General features: G+C 36.5%; 1 protein-coding gene across 3 annotated transcripts in view; it reads left to right on the top strand.

Moving 5' to 3' along the window:
* The window catches only part of Gnpda2 (glucosamine-6-phosphate deaminase 2), an 18,868-nt gene extending 1,288 nt beyond the window's left edge, over window positions 1-17,580 (top strand). Inside the window, exons 1-7 of one of the 3 annotated variants that reach the window (XM_031342562.1) lie at window positions 710-900; window positions 1,686-1,848; window positions 4,673-4,774; window positions 6,113-6,295; window positions 11,599-11,783; window positions 14,469-14,643; window positions 16,639-17,580. In XM_031342562.1, the coding sequence (XP_031198422.1) occupies window positions 1,725-1,848; window positions 4,673-4,774; window positions 6,113-6,295; window positions 11,599-11,783; window positions 14,469-14,643; window positions 16,639-16,700 (831 nt within the window). In that variant the 5' untranslated portion in view covers window positions 710-900; window positions 1,686-1,724 and the 3' untranslated portion in view covers window positions 16,701-17,580. Of the gene's footprint in view, window positions 1-709; window positions 901-1,685; window positions 1,849-4,672; window positions 4,775-6,112; window positions 6,296-11,598; window positions 11,784-14,468; window positions 14,644-16,638 lie in introns of those variants that run through there. The other 2 variants (XM_031342563.1, XM_031342561.1) reach the window with 2 other exon arrangements.
* The last annotated feature ends 579 nt before the right edge of the window (window positions 17,581-18,159 follow it).

The raw sequence follows: 18,159 nt of genomic DNA, 5'->3' as shown, positions 1-18,159 counted from the left end.
TAAGAAGAAAAAAAAAAAAAAGAGTAAAACCCAAACACCTGGCCTGAGCTTTGGTTGCTGCCTTGAAAGTTTTCTCATTTTAGCTCAAGTGCAAGAATCCGCTGTGAGACCTAACAGGTTCTCTAACTCTTTGAGATCTGTTGGAGCTAAGGAGAGGGGGGCCCAGAGTCTTTTTACAAGTATTCTTAGTGATTCCGTATGGAGAAACGTTTGAAACGCGCTTTGAGTCCAGCTCCCTCCAAACCGTGACAGCTTTGTAACGTTTGCAGTATGTGAGATACAGTTTCTACCTCAAAAGTGGGGAATAATCACAAATTCAGAAAGTATTTTGTTAGTCGAATGCTCTAAGCAACGGGGTCCGACTCATCAAATTCGTGGAGCCTTGCCTAGTGTTTAACATGGAGTAAGCCCTGGCACACGTGAAAGACTGAGATAGATATACCAGAGCACTGGGAAGTTCTATTGCTGGTCTTTACAGTTCCTTTTCCTTCTGGTTATTTGCTGAATAATCATATTAGAAGTACATATCTCTGAGAAACAGCCGTTGTTTGGGAGTTTTGGGAGTAACTCTGAAGTTACTTTTGATGTTAGATTATTGGTAGACGTAAATGGAGACCGAGTTCCCTTGTGAGTTTGAGTTTTAAAAACTCTGTGGCTTATTTTCTATAAACGCTGTTCATCTCTTATTATTGTCCCAGAATTCTAGATTATAGTGATTATGCATTTTTGTTGTTTTAGAACTCTAAGTCCTGTTTTTAAGAATATCACTTAGTGTCTATGTACTGGTTATTAGGGTTCTGTTCTTGTTGGCTTAAACAGTTTGATTTAGTGTTCTGTGTGAAGTGCCTTGCTACTGAACAGAAATGCTGAAGCTACCATGTCATTGAAGGGTCAGTGTTGGTGAGTGACATATTCAAATGTGAAAATAGAAATTTAAATCTGAGACTTGTGGTTATTGCATATAGAACATAGAAGTTAGTAATATTTATTTTTTTAAAGTAAAAGAGTAAGCACTTCGGTACTGAATTTGCACTTTTGTGAAGAATTTGTCTTCCAAGAGCCACCACTTTCAGTTAAATATGATCTTGAGTGTGCTTATGTGCATGCACATTTATCTCAATGGTGTGTAAAGAATGATACTGAAAATTATTTCTGGTGGGATTTAAACATGTTTAACAGAAAGAAAATTGATTATTATGGTGTTATTTAGCACCAGTTCTGGATTTTGGTAAGTAATTCAAAGGCACTAAGTCCTTACAGTGCTTGTACTTAAGGAATGATACTTTTTTTGTTCAGGGATGGCTGTTTTGGTAAGAGAATATATTATACTTGTATATAGTGTAATGTGGTGGCTTCATTTGAATTTGAATTCTGTCGTGTCACTTACCTACGTGACCACAGACAAATCGTGTGGGTCCATGTTCTCCTCTGAAACCAGTTTACTTCACAAGATTGTTATGTGGATTAATATATGCACCTAAATGACCTAACCCAATGCCAAAAACTCATTGCCTATTTGACAAAAGAGAATGGTTTTACTACTGTTTCAGGTAGTAATTAATTGTATTGTACTGTTTCAAGTTTGGATTGTATTTTTATATGTGCATGCCCTCCTTAAGTATTGCCTACTATATTCTGTGTGTCTGAACAATGTCTAAAGTACTCTGTGATGGAATTTTTCACAGGTTTCAACTTCTTGGACTAAGAGCTGTGTATCACCAATAATGAGGCTTGTAATTCTTGATAACTACGACTTGGCCAGCGAATGGGCAGCCAAGTACATCTGCAATCGCATCATAGAATTCAAACCTGGACAGGACCGATACTTTTCACTAGGTTTACCAACAGGTATAAACCATACTGTTTATTTTTATATATTCACATTATGTATACTTGTGGAAGAAATAGGGCTTGTCTTCGTAAACTACTTTTCATTATTTTCTATAGCTCTGAACCTATTAGTATATAAAGCCAGAAGTATATGCAGTCTGTTGCACTAACTACATATGGATTCTATTTGTTAAAATTCTGTTTTACCTAATACTCCAAACATTGCAGTTTCAAGAAGTATCCTGACTTAAATGATGATCATGATATTTCTGTCCCTTTTCTAGTACTTGAGTTTCTAGGACACCGCTTTCATTAGACTATGATTTCTTACAGCTTAGCTCTTTATGACTAACAGGTGATGACTCAGTTGCGCACTGCTACTTTTTGACACCACTTTACCTTTATTATGAGCTCTTATCTTCTTAGGCTTTTAATTTTTATTCTTCTGTTATAGAAGTATTTCAAGTGAAAATTGTAAAAGCTCTTGTTGCCTTATCACAGAAAATAAACTCACATACCAATGACATGTGTTGGCTTTACTTTGCAGCGTTGCCTTTTTAAAATGATCAGGTGGTATCACTTGACCATTGGGTACTTTTATACTGATAGGTTTTGAGAGACCTAGCCTCAGAACTGAATTTTAATGGCTTCAGTGTATTCATTCTACATATCTTGAGCTTTGGATTCCTTATGTGCACAGAAGATAATGTAGTCATAATTATTATAGCTTAAATACTGTTTTGAAACTCAGCTAAAACAGTGTGTGCACATCTTTTGAATGCAGTAAATGCTATGTAGCTTTAAGCTCCCAAAGAGTGTTTTATTTAAATAGATTATTTTCTCCTGATCCTCCCCACAGACAGTCTAAATATATAAAAGCTGTTGCTATGATTCATTTTACTTAGGTGATTTTTTTAGGAATTTATGTTTTTTTCTGGATAATTTGGTTGGCTATTTGGTTTTCTCACTTTTTGTCTAAGACAGAAGGTCCTGGTGAGAAGGGCAAAGGGATATTTTTGTTACCTAGGCATACTGATAGAGCACATTCACATCAGCACCCTCTTGTAGGCCTTGATGGCTCAACAAACTTCTGCATCTGTTTGTATGCTACAGCTTATTCTCAGGCTCCCTATGTTAATCATTTTGTCTCAGTTATGACACAGAAATAATAGTGTAAGTTGGGGACAGAGAGACTTCAGAGTACTGCATGTTAGCAGTGAGTGCTAGACATATTGCGTATGTATTTAAGTTTACAAGTGGTACACCTGCACCTGCCAAGGGTGATCTGAGAAACCCTTGCTGGCATTTTATCACATGCTCTTTGCTGATTGTTTCTTTTGATTCTGAAACTGGAACATGCAGTTTGAGGTTAAAATACAACATCCTCTACCTAAATCAGTCTCCCACCAAGCATGATTTCTGGGTCATGTGTGTAGTTTTAAGTGATTTTTTTTTTTTGAAATCACTCCCCTGCCCTGAGCTGGGCTGCTTGCGGTTCAGAGGTTAGGCCTGAACTCTTCAGCTTTCTTTTGCTTCACCATATTACTGCCCTGTTATATCTGTGTATATGTTCACTTTTATCATCCCTTTCATTTATTTCCTTTAACTACACTGATTAAATGGCAGAAAGTGAATGTGTTCTTTATAACTACCATTGTGGCCACTTCACACTGGAACAAAATTCAGATGACCTTAAATCGGGTGACTCCTGGTTTTCTAACAGTGGAAGATTCCTGTGCTTCTAGAAATAAAAAAAGAGAAACATTTTATCCATCTGTTTATCCATAAATTATAAGTAACTTGTAAGGTAACATATGCTTTGCCTTGAAATCCATTAATCATCTCTTTTCTGCACTTATGAGGTATTTATTATTTATAGCTTCTTGTTAGTCTGTCTACCTAACTGAGGAGAGACAGTCTACCATTCCTGAAACCCTCAACCTCTTGCGTTGTTTTGGCCAGGAACTCTTTTTTTTTTTTTTTTTAAATCTAGCAGATGGCTAAATACTGCCTAAGTCTAACTACTACTCCAGAAAAATACTTATTTCTGTGGTGTTTTTGTTTTGTGATAATGAGTGGACTAGAAATCCATTCCATCCAGGACTGAAAAGGTCAGGCCACATGCTTGTAAAGGTGCCATTTTTCTTGTTGTTATAATGAAAATTATAAACCAAATTTAATAAACAAGAGGGGGAGGCACTCTATAAGTTTATGAACTTATATTTATTGTGTCATATCATAAGAAAAACAAAACCCTGCTTGCTAAATTAATCAAATAATGTTATAGAACATGTAAAGTAAAATAATGACTGCATAAAGCGTGGCGTGTTTCTTTTGAGGATCTCCTAGCAGTCCTCTTGGTTTTAAAGGTGTAACAATTTACTTTCTCACCTAAGCCTTTTAAGGAAAACACTTTGGAGATAAATGAGAAAAAAAACAAAAAACAAAAAACCCAGAAGCTTGAGTTGCAGAGATTCCCTCTTACCCTAGCTTGTATCACTTGCGATACAACTTGTTTTTTTCAAGTGTTTAATCTAAAAGATTTTAGTTTTATAATGTTCAAAAGGAATTCAGAATATTGAGAACACTTCAGAATAGCTTTACAACTTCCATTTGTGTTGGTGGGCTTCCAGCTTTACTAACAAATTATGGTTTAATGAAATTTCAAGGCATCATGGAAAGAAACTGTCATGAACATTGTCAGTCTGTCATGAACATTATCTGTGTTTGAGTTATTTGCTTATTTTAAAATGTAGAATGTTACTCATAAAAATTTAATTATAAATATATTTAAATAGATTTTCAAGTTCTCTCAAAGAATGGTCACTTTATCTTTTTTTAGGGAGCACACCTTTAGGATGTTATAAAAAGCTAATAGAGTACCACAAGAGTGGAAACCTTTCATTTAAATATGTGAAGACTTTTAACATGGATGAATATGTTGGTAAGGTATATTTGAATATATTATGTATTACATGTTGAATATCATGTATGGTTAGAATTTTTAAACCATTTGTGTACTGCTGTGTATTGAAATTTATTATAGCACAGTATAGTGCATACACGGCTTGGAAATATGCATTCATTCTGGCACTTACCTATGATGTGACTGCGTATCCCTCCATTCACAAGTCATTCATAGCCATTCTCTCTATCCTTCCTTTTTATCTTATCTTTCTCCTTGTCCTCCCCTTTTGCTGCTTCGCTCCTTTCCTTGAGGGATAATTAAAATTATAAAGAATTAAGTTATACACTTGTAAAGGTAGTTCAGATAGCCCCCCTCTTTTTTTTTCAAATTAAGTGTTATTTGTCTTACCACCCCACAAAACTTGTGTAGTCTGTTAAACTTGCTTAACTGGCAGGATCTATGATGTTGCTTAGAAATTCGTTGTTAAAGCATAAATAGCAGGATACATTTTCAATGTCTGTAGAAGTTACAGCCAAATAATTATTATGATTCAGCATACTTTGCATACATGTAGGGTGCATACAAGAGGAGTGTGACTAGCAGTTCTTTAAGTCTCACCCCTGCCTGCCTAAGCATGGCTTTAACAAAGCTGTCGTGAATATGCATGCTGATGTGGAAAGTGAAATCACAAGAGCCTCAAGGCTGCACACTGAACTACAGGCACTAAGGGATGCTGAGAGGAGGGAAGTAGTCTTCCAGCGAAGAGCACACCTGTTGCTTATTCAATACCAGATTCAATGCCAGCCCTCAAGACATACACATGCAGATAACATTATATATGGACAAAGCATGTTGTCATTGTATGTTTAAGAATACCTAAATGTATATCCCTCCCCCCCCCACACACACAAACATATGTAACAACAATTAAAAAACATAAGGCCAAGAATTTAAAAGAGTGAGGCAGGAAGCGGGGTACACGGAAAGTTCTGGAGGGAGGGAAGGGAAAGGGGAAATGATGTAATTGTATTGTAATGTCAAAAAAAAAAAAAAGCTATTCAAAGGGTGGCAATTTTTTTTTTTTTTAGTAGTATGTAGTGACTAAGTGAGTGAACTAGATTCCCAGAGTTTGAATTCCAAAGCCTGCTTCAGCTGTATTGTCTGAGAGAAGTTCTGCGCTTCATGTGCTCATGTATAAAATGAGTATGATAATAGCATTTTCATCTGTGTTTACAAATTAATTGTTAGTGTAGAAATTTAAAGTGACACAAGTATATCTGAAGCGTGTTTTAAGCCATGCATTTTTAAATCTAATATACTATAAAGAAGGTTGTTTGGGAAAGTTATGCTTTTTATTATTAACCTCATATGTAGGACTTCCAAGAAACCATCCTGAGAGTTACCATTCTTACATGTGGAATAACTTCTTTAAGCATATTGACATAGATCCCAACAATGCTCACATCCTTGATGGCAATGCTGCAGATCTGCAGGCAGAGTGTGATGCGTTTGAGGAGAAAATCAAAGAAGCTGGAGGAATCGATCTTTTTGTGGGAGGTATGTAAGAAGACATTGCCATCAGTCACTTGTCGGCTAATATTGGAAGAGTGTGTAAAAAAAAAAAAAAAAGAACAAAAATGTCACCATCGCATAATGCAAAGGACACCTCTTAGTGACTTACTTATCTAACTACAGAAGTAGAAGGATTCCAGTTTCACTTTTTTTTCCTTTAAAGAATACAGATAAGGTAGAAATAAAGTTAAAACTCTAACAGCACATTGTTTACGTTCGGCCTTGAGAAGTAGGTCCCCTTCCCTGTTAAGCAATTCTGAGTACTTCCTTTAAGGTTGAAGGTTTGCCACATCCTGCAGTCCTCTGCCAGGTCACTGTCTTGAGTGTTTGATTATTTTGTCCTAGCACAGTCTATTTAAAAGAGCTGAGCGTGTGTGAGAAATGGGTGGGTTTTTGTCAGAGAATTCCAGTTACATGCTAAGAGCATTCAAATCAGTTACGAGTGACATAAGGCATAAAACGTTTATTTCTGTGAGTGCCTTAATAAATTCCAAAGAGAATGAATATTTGGTTAACCAAATTCTACTTATAAATTAAAATTATTAATTTATGTCTATATATGTGTGTGTATAAATGTACCAACAATAGGAGTTTGTCCCTTTGTAATAGCATGGCTTTCTCTTGAAGATGTATGAAACATCTTCAGCAGGTGATTGCCATCAGAAAAGTATAAATCAAGTATGTTAAAGCCCAAACCATTTTTACCTGTCTTTAGTATTCAGTGAACACACTACTATTCTAAACTACATGTATGTATATATTTTATATCTAATTTATGAGACAGTTTCCCAGAACTCTATGCACTAGGGTTGTCCTGAGGTAGATCCATGGTTGAAGCGGCTGAGTACGAATGAGGTGGTTGGATGCTGGTGGCTTTCACAGTAACACTTATATTTGCATCTTCAGTCTTTGCGTATGCCTGTTCAGTTTATTGAAGTTCAGTATAACTAGACCATGTGTAAGTCAGGACTAATTCTCACTTTCTCAACATTGAAAATTCAGTGTTTTATAACATTCTTAAAATGCTGTAGAATAGTGCCTGGCCTACAGCTGACTCATGACCACTTAGTGTTGTCGTCCATGAGCTGTAGAGACTGTCATTGTCCATTAGTTCACAGAATTCCCTGTGGTTCTTACCGAATTATTTTTATTTTATTTTATTTTATTTTATTTTATTTTATTTTATTTTATTTTATTTTTATGAATGACCAAGTGTGACTGAACTCTTCTCTGAAGGAATTCTTATTTATGTGTTAAGAGCCAGTATTATTTATTTTCTTGTATAGATAGAGTTGTTATTTGTCTGAGCAAGAATATTTGTTTACTAGTTTTATTTTAAACAGAATGTCATTCTCATTTTAAGTAAATCTTGCTAATATCACTTTAGTAATCCTATAGAGCACTTTCTTAATCAAGTTTGTAAAGTATTGTTCTGTTTTGAAATAACTACGACTTTGCCTGCCAGCATTAAGGCTTGGACACCAGCTGTTTGGAAATCTATAAACAGGCTTTTGTAATTTCCATATCAAAAGAAAATTGCTGAACTGTACTGTTTCTAAACACTTTATCTTAGTTTTATTTTTCCAAGAACTGTTTTCCCCGATTTACTGTTAGAGTGAGAACACATACTAGATGTTAGAGATTAATCACTATAATGGCTGTTTGAAAAAGTCTTCATTCGTAGACATTTATTTTTCCTGTTAATCTGCTGACTTTACAGAAGGGTTCCTGCAATAAATCCCCCATAGATTCAGTGCAAGCAAAATTAACTTAGTGGACAAGAGAATGGCTGATCAAAACTCTCATGTTCTTGTCTAGAAAGCATTCAGACTCTAGTAGGTTTTCTGAGACTGCAACTCTCAGTCTTTCTGGTAGAAACTTATCATTTCGCATTGCTTTAAGTCATGTTTCTCTCTCTTTTTTTTCCCACGTATGTTTTTGGTCTGATTCCTCAAACAGCACGGCTTCCTTCCAAGTAAATGGAACGCTAGTTAAAATTGGCTTCTCCCTGACGTACTGATGCTTTGTTTTTAAACCACCTTTATCTTAAGCTTCCTATAGTTATTTCTCTACTAACCACAAACCAGAAAACATTCTTAAGAAAATTCTTTACCTCTTTCATTAGCGTCTTCATTGGAGGCTGATGATTCAGGGCCTGACATTGTATTTGTACCATCTAGAAAATGTGATTTCTGTACGTGGAGAGAGGAGTTAGTGTGGGTCCTGCCTTCCTCTTTGGGGTAATGGTTGTTGCACATGGACTTGGTATGAAAGAATCTCATTTGACTCTGCACTTCGTGATGTAGGTTATTGTCTTTAGAATTTTTAAGATGAGGCTTGGTATCTGGGCCTTACCACTTACCCTTCTTTTGTTCCAGGGTTTGGTTAATAAAAACACTAAGAACTGTGCCAAATGGGATCAAAATATCAGCTTTATTAAAGGTAAAGTTGGGTTAGAGATTGTAGGTTGGGCTTGAAGTCAGTATTGGTTTTCCCTCCACTGTGAATTGGCCTAGGACTAGAAAAGCCTAAGAATATAAATCTGCTGCTGTTCACCCAGGGAATTAGAACGTGGGTTCCTTTCCCTTGTTAGAAAAGAGAGGCGGGAAACAAACACTGGGAGAGCTTTCATTCTTTCTCTGATGGCAGAACTGATGATAAAGGTAAGGTCCATCCTAAGTGTGTAAGGGAGACCCAGCAGTAAGGTATAGATAAAGAAACAAGTGTAATAACTTACATTTTGACATTTACTCATATAAAATTTAAAGAAGATGGGAGAAAACTTTCACATTTTTTTAATTGTTGAAGCCTTTGGCAATAACTGGATAACTAGAAGGGGACTAGTATTCATTGAAATGATTCTGGCATAGTTCCCAAAACCTAGAGAAGAGATCTAGCACTGATTGTTTGGAAAGAACCAAAGCGCCTTCAGCTCTCAGAAGCAGTGGCGCATTAACCAGCAGCTGTTTTAGTTCCGTGTTTGTGTTTCCCTTCTTTCTGTTCATCAGGTAAAGAGCAGCTCTAGAGAGATTTCCCTTGCTTCAGCTTGGAGTCCTTTTCTTTTGCCACTCTCACTCAGTATGATAGGGACATAAGGGATTACTTTTGAGATCCTTGCTCCCTGACCACTGCAACCTATAGTGAGGAGTGGAGCAGAAGAGGTATAGTGGGAAGAAACAGCTGAGCCAACCAACGAGAAGTAACATGCATTAATTCATTTAGCTCTGCCTTAGTGAATGTCTCTTGGGTGTAATGTTTGCTTCTGAGTAGTAGGTAGAGACACACAAAGGCTTTACTCAAAGGACGTTTACAAACTACCCACAGAACTATAAGAAAAAGGGAAAGATAGACAACATAATCCTACCGGTGAGTTCTTGAGATGATGCTGAGACCGTAATGTAGATGTAAAGGCCATAGAGGTAGCGGAACGTAAAGCATTATCAGCAATCACAGTTTCTATGTCAGTTGTGGCAGAAAGCGTGTGTGGTAGTGTTCTTCTACTGAGAAATTTGACCAGAATCTCAGGTCATCCATATCCTTCCTGTGGCCTAGGTCATCACTAAAAACATTAATAAGGTTGTTAGGGGACCTCTGGTTTGTTTTCTGAAGTTTTTATGTTTCTAGCTCTAACCTTTCTTCTGTGTGCATATAACGACTATATATATATATGTGTGTGTGTGGGGTGTGTGTGTGTGTGTGTGTGTGTGTGTATGTATACATATATACATATATATATAGTGCATTTGTATATCTAAGAGTAAAACAATTCATTGGAAAACACATGTAAGGGTAATTGAAACATTCTAGCAAGTAAGTGTGTACTTAGGAATGGAAACAATCCTTGAATATTAACCATATATAAGTCCTTATTAAAAATGTACATCCCGGGCTGGTGAGATTGCTCAGCGGGTAAGAGCACTGACTGCTCTCCCGAAAGTCATGAGTTCAAATCCCAGCAACCACATGGTGGCTCAAAACCAGTCGTAATGAGATCTGACGCCCTCTTCTGGTGCGTCTGAAGACAGCTACAGTGTACTCATTTATAATAATAAACAAATCTTTTAAAAAAGTACATCCCTATTAGTCACTGCTAGGTTGTTGTGCTTTAGAACATTTGCTTCACACTGTATTTTTCCCAGTCCTTCAAAACTAGATTATAGCTTGCTATATCTTATTATGGTTTGAGAAACTTCGTTATACAGCAAGTATCAGTGAAATATACCTGTTGTCTTCTTAAAGTAAACATGTGGAGTATAGATGTAAGAGGGATTTTAATTACTTAGAGAATTGGTGTTTTTTTTTTTTTTTTCTTTATGGAAGTTAATCTATAGTCTGGCAAGTAGCATAAGTTTTTAAAGATTCTTGATTTTATGAAGGTAATTACCTTTAGTTGTCTTCAAATAAGAATAACATGTTCTTTTCTATATTTTAGAAGCCACCATAGAATATAGCAGGTGTATATAGGTTACTATGGTTGCTACATGTATGTCATGAAATCAGTCCAACCAGTAATATCCAGCATTCCCTTCTTGCACGACTAAGGAAATGGAGTGTAACAGAAAAGACCTTGCATGAGATTCTAGTAAATCCAAGTGTAATTTTATGCATTTTGTTTGTTTGATTTTATTTCAGATGTGTGTGTGCATACGTGTCTATGAGTGTGTGTGTGTGTGTTAGATTGTTGTGAAAAATGAGAAAGCTTGAAATATAAAACTGATATCTTAGGCATTGTCTTATGCAATTCTATATTATTTTATGAGGAAATAAAACTAAAAGGGAACTGTAATTAATTGCCTCACCTAAACTGAACTGAAGCAAAGCACAGTGAGGCTATAAAAACCCTGGAGTCAGTTGTCTTCTAAGATTTTAGTGTATCTTGGTGTTTACTAAGCTGTTGTCCTGACCTTCAGCAACAGCGTGGTCTTTCACATTCATTTCTTTTTGTGTTCCCAAAAAGGGAAGTAGCCACAAAATTACCAAATACTATCTGTTGTGAAAATGCTTTCTAAGCCTGTAGTGCTATATAAATAATGATGCTTTCCTGCTATTGCTGCGACTACATACATGTCATTCCATACTGTGTATTCAGCAAATATGAAAATACTACATGAAATACATTCACAAATATTTTAATCCAGTATTATGAATTCAGCTCCAAAGTAAGGTAAGTGTGACTATAGTTATTTCTTTGCCTTTAAAACTATGTTGAAGTTTGAGAAAATATGATATATGTTTGAAACCTTGTTTATTTCATGTTTATATGAATGTGCATATCTGTTTTTTGAAAGGAATAGGTCCAGATGGCCATATTGCTTTCAATGAGCCAGGATCCAGTTTAGTATCAAGAACGAGATTAAAGACTCTAGCAATGGATACCATTTTGGCAAATGCTAAATATTTTGATGGAGATTTATCAAAAGTGCCAACCATGGCTCTAACTGTTGGTGTGGGGACAGTGATGGATGCTAGGGAGGTAAGAATTTTTTTTCCTTTGAGGTTGAGTAATTATTGTGCTTAATATTTTAGATTCATCTAGTTTTCAATAAAAATGCTTAATTTTCAGTCACTAACTTGCCATTCTCATTGTTAAAAGTCAAGTAAATATAAGTGTTCAGTTATAACCCAGGTGCCAGGAGCCTTCTGTTCAGCTGCTACTTCATCTGCCTATTCATGCTTCACAGTTTGAGCTCCTACAATCTTAACTGTCTTAGTTAGGGTTTTACTGCTGTGAACAGACACCATGACCAAGACAACTCTTAAAAAGAACAGCATTTAATTGGAGCTGGCTTACTGGTTCTGAGGTTCAGTCCATTATCATCATGGCAGGAAGCATGGTGGCATCCAGGTAGTCATGGCACTGGAGGAACTGAGAGTTCTACATCTTGTTCAGAAGGCAAACAGGAGAAGGCTGGCTCCCACATGGCTAGGAGGGAGGGTCTCAAGGCCCATCCCCCCAGTGACACACTTCCTCCAACAAGGCCACAGCTCCTGATAGTGTCATTCCCTGTGCCAAGGATATACAAACCACCACAGTAACTGTGTGGTTCTGTTGTCATTTGAATAGTCTTGTGAAAGGGCAGATGGGAAAAGGGTATAGAGATAATGTCCTACCTACATAGTTTTGGAGCTTATGGGATGGATTAACATAAAATGCTTTTGACTACAGTTAGGAGGATTGGCTATCTTGGTTTCCCATAGTTCAGTCCCTGAGGCCCACATGCTGGAAGGAGAGAGCTGATGGCTACACACACACACACACACACACACACACACACACACACATAAATAAAAGGCCATTTAATATTTTTTGAAAGAAGCATTAGATTCAGCTGCCTTCTAAGGACTTCCTATGAGATTTTTGGCATGCTAATGACCTAAGAGACTTTCATTCTTGCACTAAAGCTCCAAATAAAATGAGTCATTAGAGAAGACCTAAATTGGCCAGTAATGTATATCTTTGTGCATGTGGTACGTTTCATTTTGGTTGTTTCTATAATAAATATTTCATCGTTATGACAACACTGTGGGTAATAATGTTTGACAGAGAATTAATTTAGAAGTCATTTTTGCTTGCCTCATATCAAGGTAATTTTTGCTTTAGGAGAGCACATAGTTTATTTTTTTAAAGATGTATTTATTTATTCTATGTAAGTACACTAGTTGTCTTCAGACACACCAGAAGAGGCCATCAGATCTCATTACAGATGGTTGTGAGTCAGCATGTGGTTACTGGAATTTGAACTCTTGACCTCTAGAAGAGCAGTCAGTGCTCTTAACCACTGAGCCATCTCTCCAGGCCAGGGTACATGGTTTTAAGGTGATTCATTGAATGTTAGTTAAGGTTCAGTTTCCCAAAGAAAATTAATTTGAATTATGATTTTATAAAGATACTTTGATCCATTCATGTTTCATTCATTTCCTATACTATAGAATATGGAATCATAAGCATACATCAATATAAATTTTTTTATTTTTAATATTTCAGAGCTATAACCATTTCAATTTTTTAATAATTATAATGAGAAAAAAACAAGTAAAGTAATCTAAACTCAGAGAGATAAGCAGTTCATGTTCTCATATGATCAGGGTTTAAGGAAGGAAGACTACTTGGGAAGAGTGGATAAGGAAAGGGCTGCCTTGTCTGGCCTCTGTGGGAGAGGAAGTGCCTAGCCATACAGAGACTTAAAAGTGCTAGGGTGGGGATACCCAGGGGGCCTCTCACTAGCTCAGAAGAGAAGGGGACAAAAGGGTTGGGGGAAGAATTGTGGGAGGCGTGACCCTGAGGGGGGCAGTGAGTCATATGTAAAGTGAATAAGTTGAAAAAAAAAAAGTGGAAATGATCCCTGTAGTGGTATGTCTTCAATCCCAGTACTTGGGGGGCAGCAGAGGCAGGCTCATCTCTGTGAGTTCGAGGCCAGCCATGTCTCTTGAAGCTAGTTCTAGGACAGCCAAGGCTACACAAAGAAACTTTATTTCAAAAAGAAAAGAAAAAGGGAAAAAAAGGAAATTATTTAAGATCTGTATTTGTGAAAATGTCATAATGAAAACCCATTATGTTTTATACTTACTACTGATTAAAAAGATAAAAAACTATAACACTATGTAAATGTAGGTACATTTGTTTTAGTTGTTGAAGGAATTGATAGCTGAAAAATTGTAAGGTCCCATCTGATATACACTTGCATGTTCTTGAATGATTTTACTGGTGCTTAGGAATTTAAAACCACGAACTTGTAGTTTCTGTTATTTCTAAGAGTATCTCACTCTTGTGCTTCAAAGGCAGTCTTTGTGTTTCAGGAGATCTGAAATTCTTAAATACAGTCTGTGTTTGGAATAGCATTAAAGATAAACCCGTTAGGTAAAACGAAGTCCATGTTCCTCTAGCTATTGTTCAAATCTCTGTATCTGTTGTTTTGGAGCACTTGCTTGTCTAATGTAGGACATATTGCTTAGCTGGACTAGAGATTTGGGGTGTTAGCCCATATTATATATTATTCATTGAGGACACATGAGCTCTTCTTTTCCAGTCAGGAAGTTCTTCTCTTTACTTTCCCAGGCATGTATTATATATTAGTGGTAAAGTATTAACTCTGGCCCTCACTTATATGCCGTAGAGCTCCCTACTCACTGTTAACACGTGATGCTCACGATTCCGCAGGTGATGATCCTCATAACTGGCGCACACAAGGCGTTTGCGCTGTACAAAGCCATCGAGGAAGGGGTCAATCACATGTGGACTGTTTCAGCCTTCCAGCAGCACCCGCGAACTATTTTTGTCTGTGATGAAGATGCTACTTTAGAATTAAGAGTTAAGACAGTGAAATACTTTAAAGGTGAGCATTGAATTTTAATATCCATATGAAATACTTCTCGTGGATGGTAAAGCTTAATAATTGGACTTTAACCTTTCCGTGGGGCCTGCTGAAAACTGGCATTATGCTAACAAAATAACCAAGATTTTCAAGGACCACAACTTCTCAGAAAAAACTTTTCAGGGTTTTCATGACATTTTTCTTTGAAATCTCATGAAGTATTTTAATATCGAATGTATGAGATTATTCAGTAATGTCTTTTCTGAGTCTTTGGGATTTTTTTTGTGTTTGTTTTGTCTTGTCTTGTCTTTTTTTTTCTTTTTCTTTTTCTTTTGGTAACATTTGGGAGTTCTGCCTCATCCTTCCATCTCTCATCCACTATTCCATCCAAGCTTCCTGATGTCAGACAAATCTATTTCAGTGTGCTAAAGTTACTATTACAGTCGGCACACTTTAAAACAGTATAAAATAAGTAGCAAATCAGTTTGTTTGCTTAGATGTCCGTGTGTTGATTTTCCTTTGCCTTTTTCCTGTAGAATTTATGAAGTAGCAATGAAAATGATTTTATGCTTGAGGGTTTCCACAGCATGAAGAACTGTTCAAGAGTCACAGCGTTAGGAAGGTTGAGAACCACTGGTCTAGATGATCCTCTACAAGAAATCCATGGAAATCCATGGCTTGAGTACCTTTACCTCTGCTGTCCAGCCTGTTGGGCCCTGTGATGGCTGACGTGCTGACCTGACGGGCTGTGAGGGCTCAGACTTCTCCTTTTCACTTGCTCCATACAATGGAATGCTTCTTCTTCCTTCTCTGATTTGAAGATGCCCCGTTTCCTCTTATGGGAACACTTCCCAGAGCTCTTTGCCAGTTTCTGGGACATGATCTTCACAATGTGGATTTTAGATGCTTTCTGAGGCCTTCTTAACAGGGAACATGCAGTTTTAACACCTTTCTCCCAAGTCCAATACCCAGTTTTCTGAAGAAACTAAATACCTTCCCTATACTTTTTATGAGTTTTTAATGGCCTTGAAAATTTAACTGATTGCTTTGCTTTCCAAACTATAAAATTTTACTTAGTTCATTGATTCTGTCAAAGACAATCTTGTAAGATCTTTGTTTTTCATTTTAAAAGATACATACTACTTAAAATGTGTATCTGGAAAAGAGGCTTTAATATATGATTCACAAGCATACATACCCATTAGAAAACTTCCACTCTAAAGCATACATACTAATTATAAAATGGTTATAACTTTCCATCCAAAATTATTCAAAACAGATGTCTGTGTTGTTTTGGTAAACATTCTCAGTATGCTATGGGTAAGTTTGTAATCAACCAGGTTTGTAGCTATGCATTCCAAAGTCAGTAAAGAGGCTAGGGACATGGCTCAGTTTAAAAAGTGCCTGCTTTACAATCAGGAGGAATCAAGTACAGATCCCCAGTATCTACATTAACAGGTAGAGCATGGTGGTGCATGCCATCTAACCAAGGGCTGGAAGTGAGACACAGCAATCTCTGGAACTTGCTGACCAGCCAGTTAACTCCAGTTAATGTCTCTATAATCAGTGAGAAACCTTTAACAATGAGGTGCAGTAATAAAGAGAGACATTCGACATTGGGACTCATACACATATGCGCTACCATGTTGCCACATACATTTCCCTCAAAAGATGCATAAGGAAGATTTTGGAAGGCATCTATCTTATTATGACAGTCTGGGTCCCCTATTGGCACCAACTAGAACCACTGCCATAAAATCAAATTTCTAAACAAATGTATATTTCATATTCAACTTTGCCAGCCTGCCACTCCAGTGCTCCTCAAGGCAAGCACTGAGGGTGCAGTGGGACTCCCAGAGCGTCTGCTTGGTTCCACTGATAATACATTGTAGTCCTTAGTTCCAGTAGACCTTGTAATCATATAAGCATGGGATATTGTCTTATAAATCTGTTCTTATGTAAAAGGTCAAAATTAACGAAATTATAACTAGACTTATGCTTTTTTCTTTTTTTAAGGTTTAATGCATGTGCACAATAAACTTGTGGACCCACTATACAGTATGAAAGAAGGGAACTGAAGAAGACAGAATTCTGCTTGGAAAAAAAAAAAGAACCTTTCCATATTGATAAAATTTCAGCTTATGCAATATGATAAAAATGGAGAAATAGGAAGACTCATTTACAAAGAAAAAGACCAGGGTGTGTTAAACATTCCATATTTAGAATGTGTCTGTTTTACACTAGGTTCTAGAAGTAATTGGATTCCAAAATTGTCTGGCTGTTACAAAGTATAGACCTATAAACAGTATAGCAGTGAAAGTGTGCATTTTAAGAGATTCTGCACTATCAGGTCCTGTCAGTGACATCATGTCTGACTTTTCTGCAGACACTCCAAGCCTTTCCAGTGTCATTCTGCTATCATTACAAACCATCACTTTTGGAATGGATACTTTTTGTGCATCATACACATGCTTTTTGCCTGTAGTTGCCTTAGTCATCTTTCTGCAGTAGCGTCTGGACTTCACAAGTCCTGCTATTCACTAATGAAGGAAATATGAAGAGATGACAGTGCCCTAAGTAGTTTACATCCTTTCAGAAAGTATGTGTAAATGCATGCTTCTATGCACCTTCTTATGTAGTACTTTTTTACAGATATGCTTATTTTTATTTAATGACCTGGGTTAATGCCCTTAATAAGTATATTGGCAATTATGAGCTTTATACCTAGCTACAAATTAAAGGAAATCCTTTTGAAAAACACTTTCTGATTATTGTTAAATTTTATAAGTCATCCTTATATATGTCTAAAGAGATATTAAGTATGTACTAAAATAATTACTGTAAACATTTAAATTGCAATAACTTGCATAATTAAGTTGCAAATAAAAATATTGTTTTCTATCTTTAAGACAAAGTTTACAATAAAACAATTATCTCATTTTCTTTCTAAAAGTGAAATCACATTCATGTGAGAGACTGTTAATGGTACCCATGACACTACATTTGCTTCTAATTTGTTGCCGTCATGTAGTTAGAAAACTGAAGACAGTACCTAAGAAGGAAAAGAATGGAGGCTGGAGAGATGGCTTAGTAATAGAGGGTACTTGCTGCTCACACAAAGGACCTGGATTCAGTTCCCAGCACTCACAGGGTGGCACACAAACCCATTGTAGTTCATTTCAAGGGTTCCTCTAATGTCCTCTTGTGGTCCCTGAGGGCACCAGGCATACAAATACTTCAGATTGCATACACACAGTAAAAATAGTAATGTCACCAATAATGGTGCTTTAATTCCCAGTGATATCTTAACAGCTGTTACTCATGAAACTAAGCCAATCCTATATATATGCATGAATATTAATATGCATATATATATTTGGGAGACATCAAACAACCATGGGAGTACAAAGGTATTGTACAAATTACCGAAAGCTGAGAAGCCCCGTACAATAGGGTTTCACATCCCAGAGCACTTAAATATATATTCTGGAACCTCTTTGGATTCATAGCACCATGCTCTTTCTTCTGACCTTCAAA

This window comes from Mastomys coucha, unplaced genomic scaffold (assembly GCF_008632895.1).
Source record: "Mastomys coucha isolate ucsf_1 unplaced genomic scaffold, UCSF_Mcou_1 pScaffold22, whole genome shotgun sequence".
In the NCBI taxonomy this organism is placed as follows: domain Eukaryota; kingdom Metazoa; phylum Chordata; class Mammalia; order Rodentia; family Muridae; genus Mastomys; species Mastomys coucha.
This window is presented reverse-complemented; position numbering and strand designations above follow the sequence as displayed.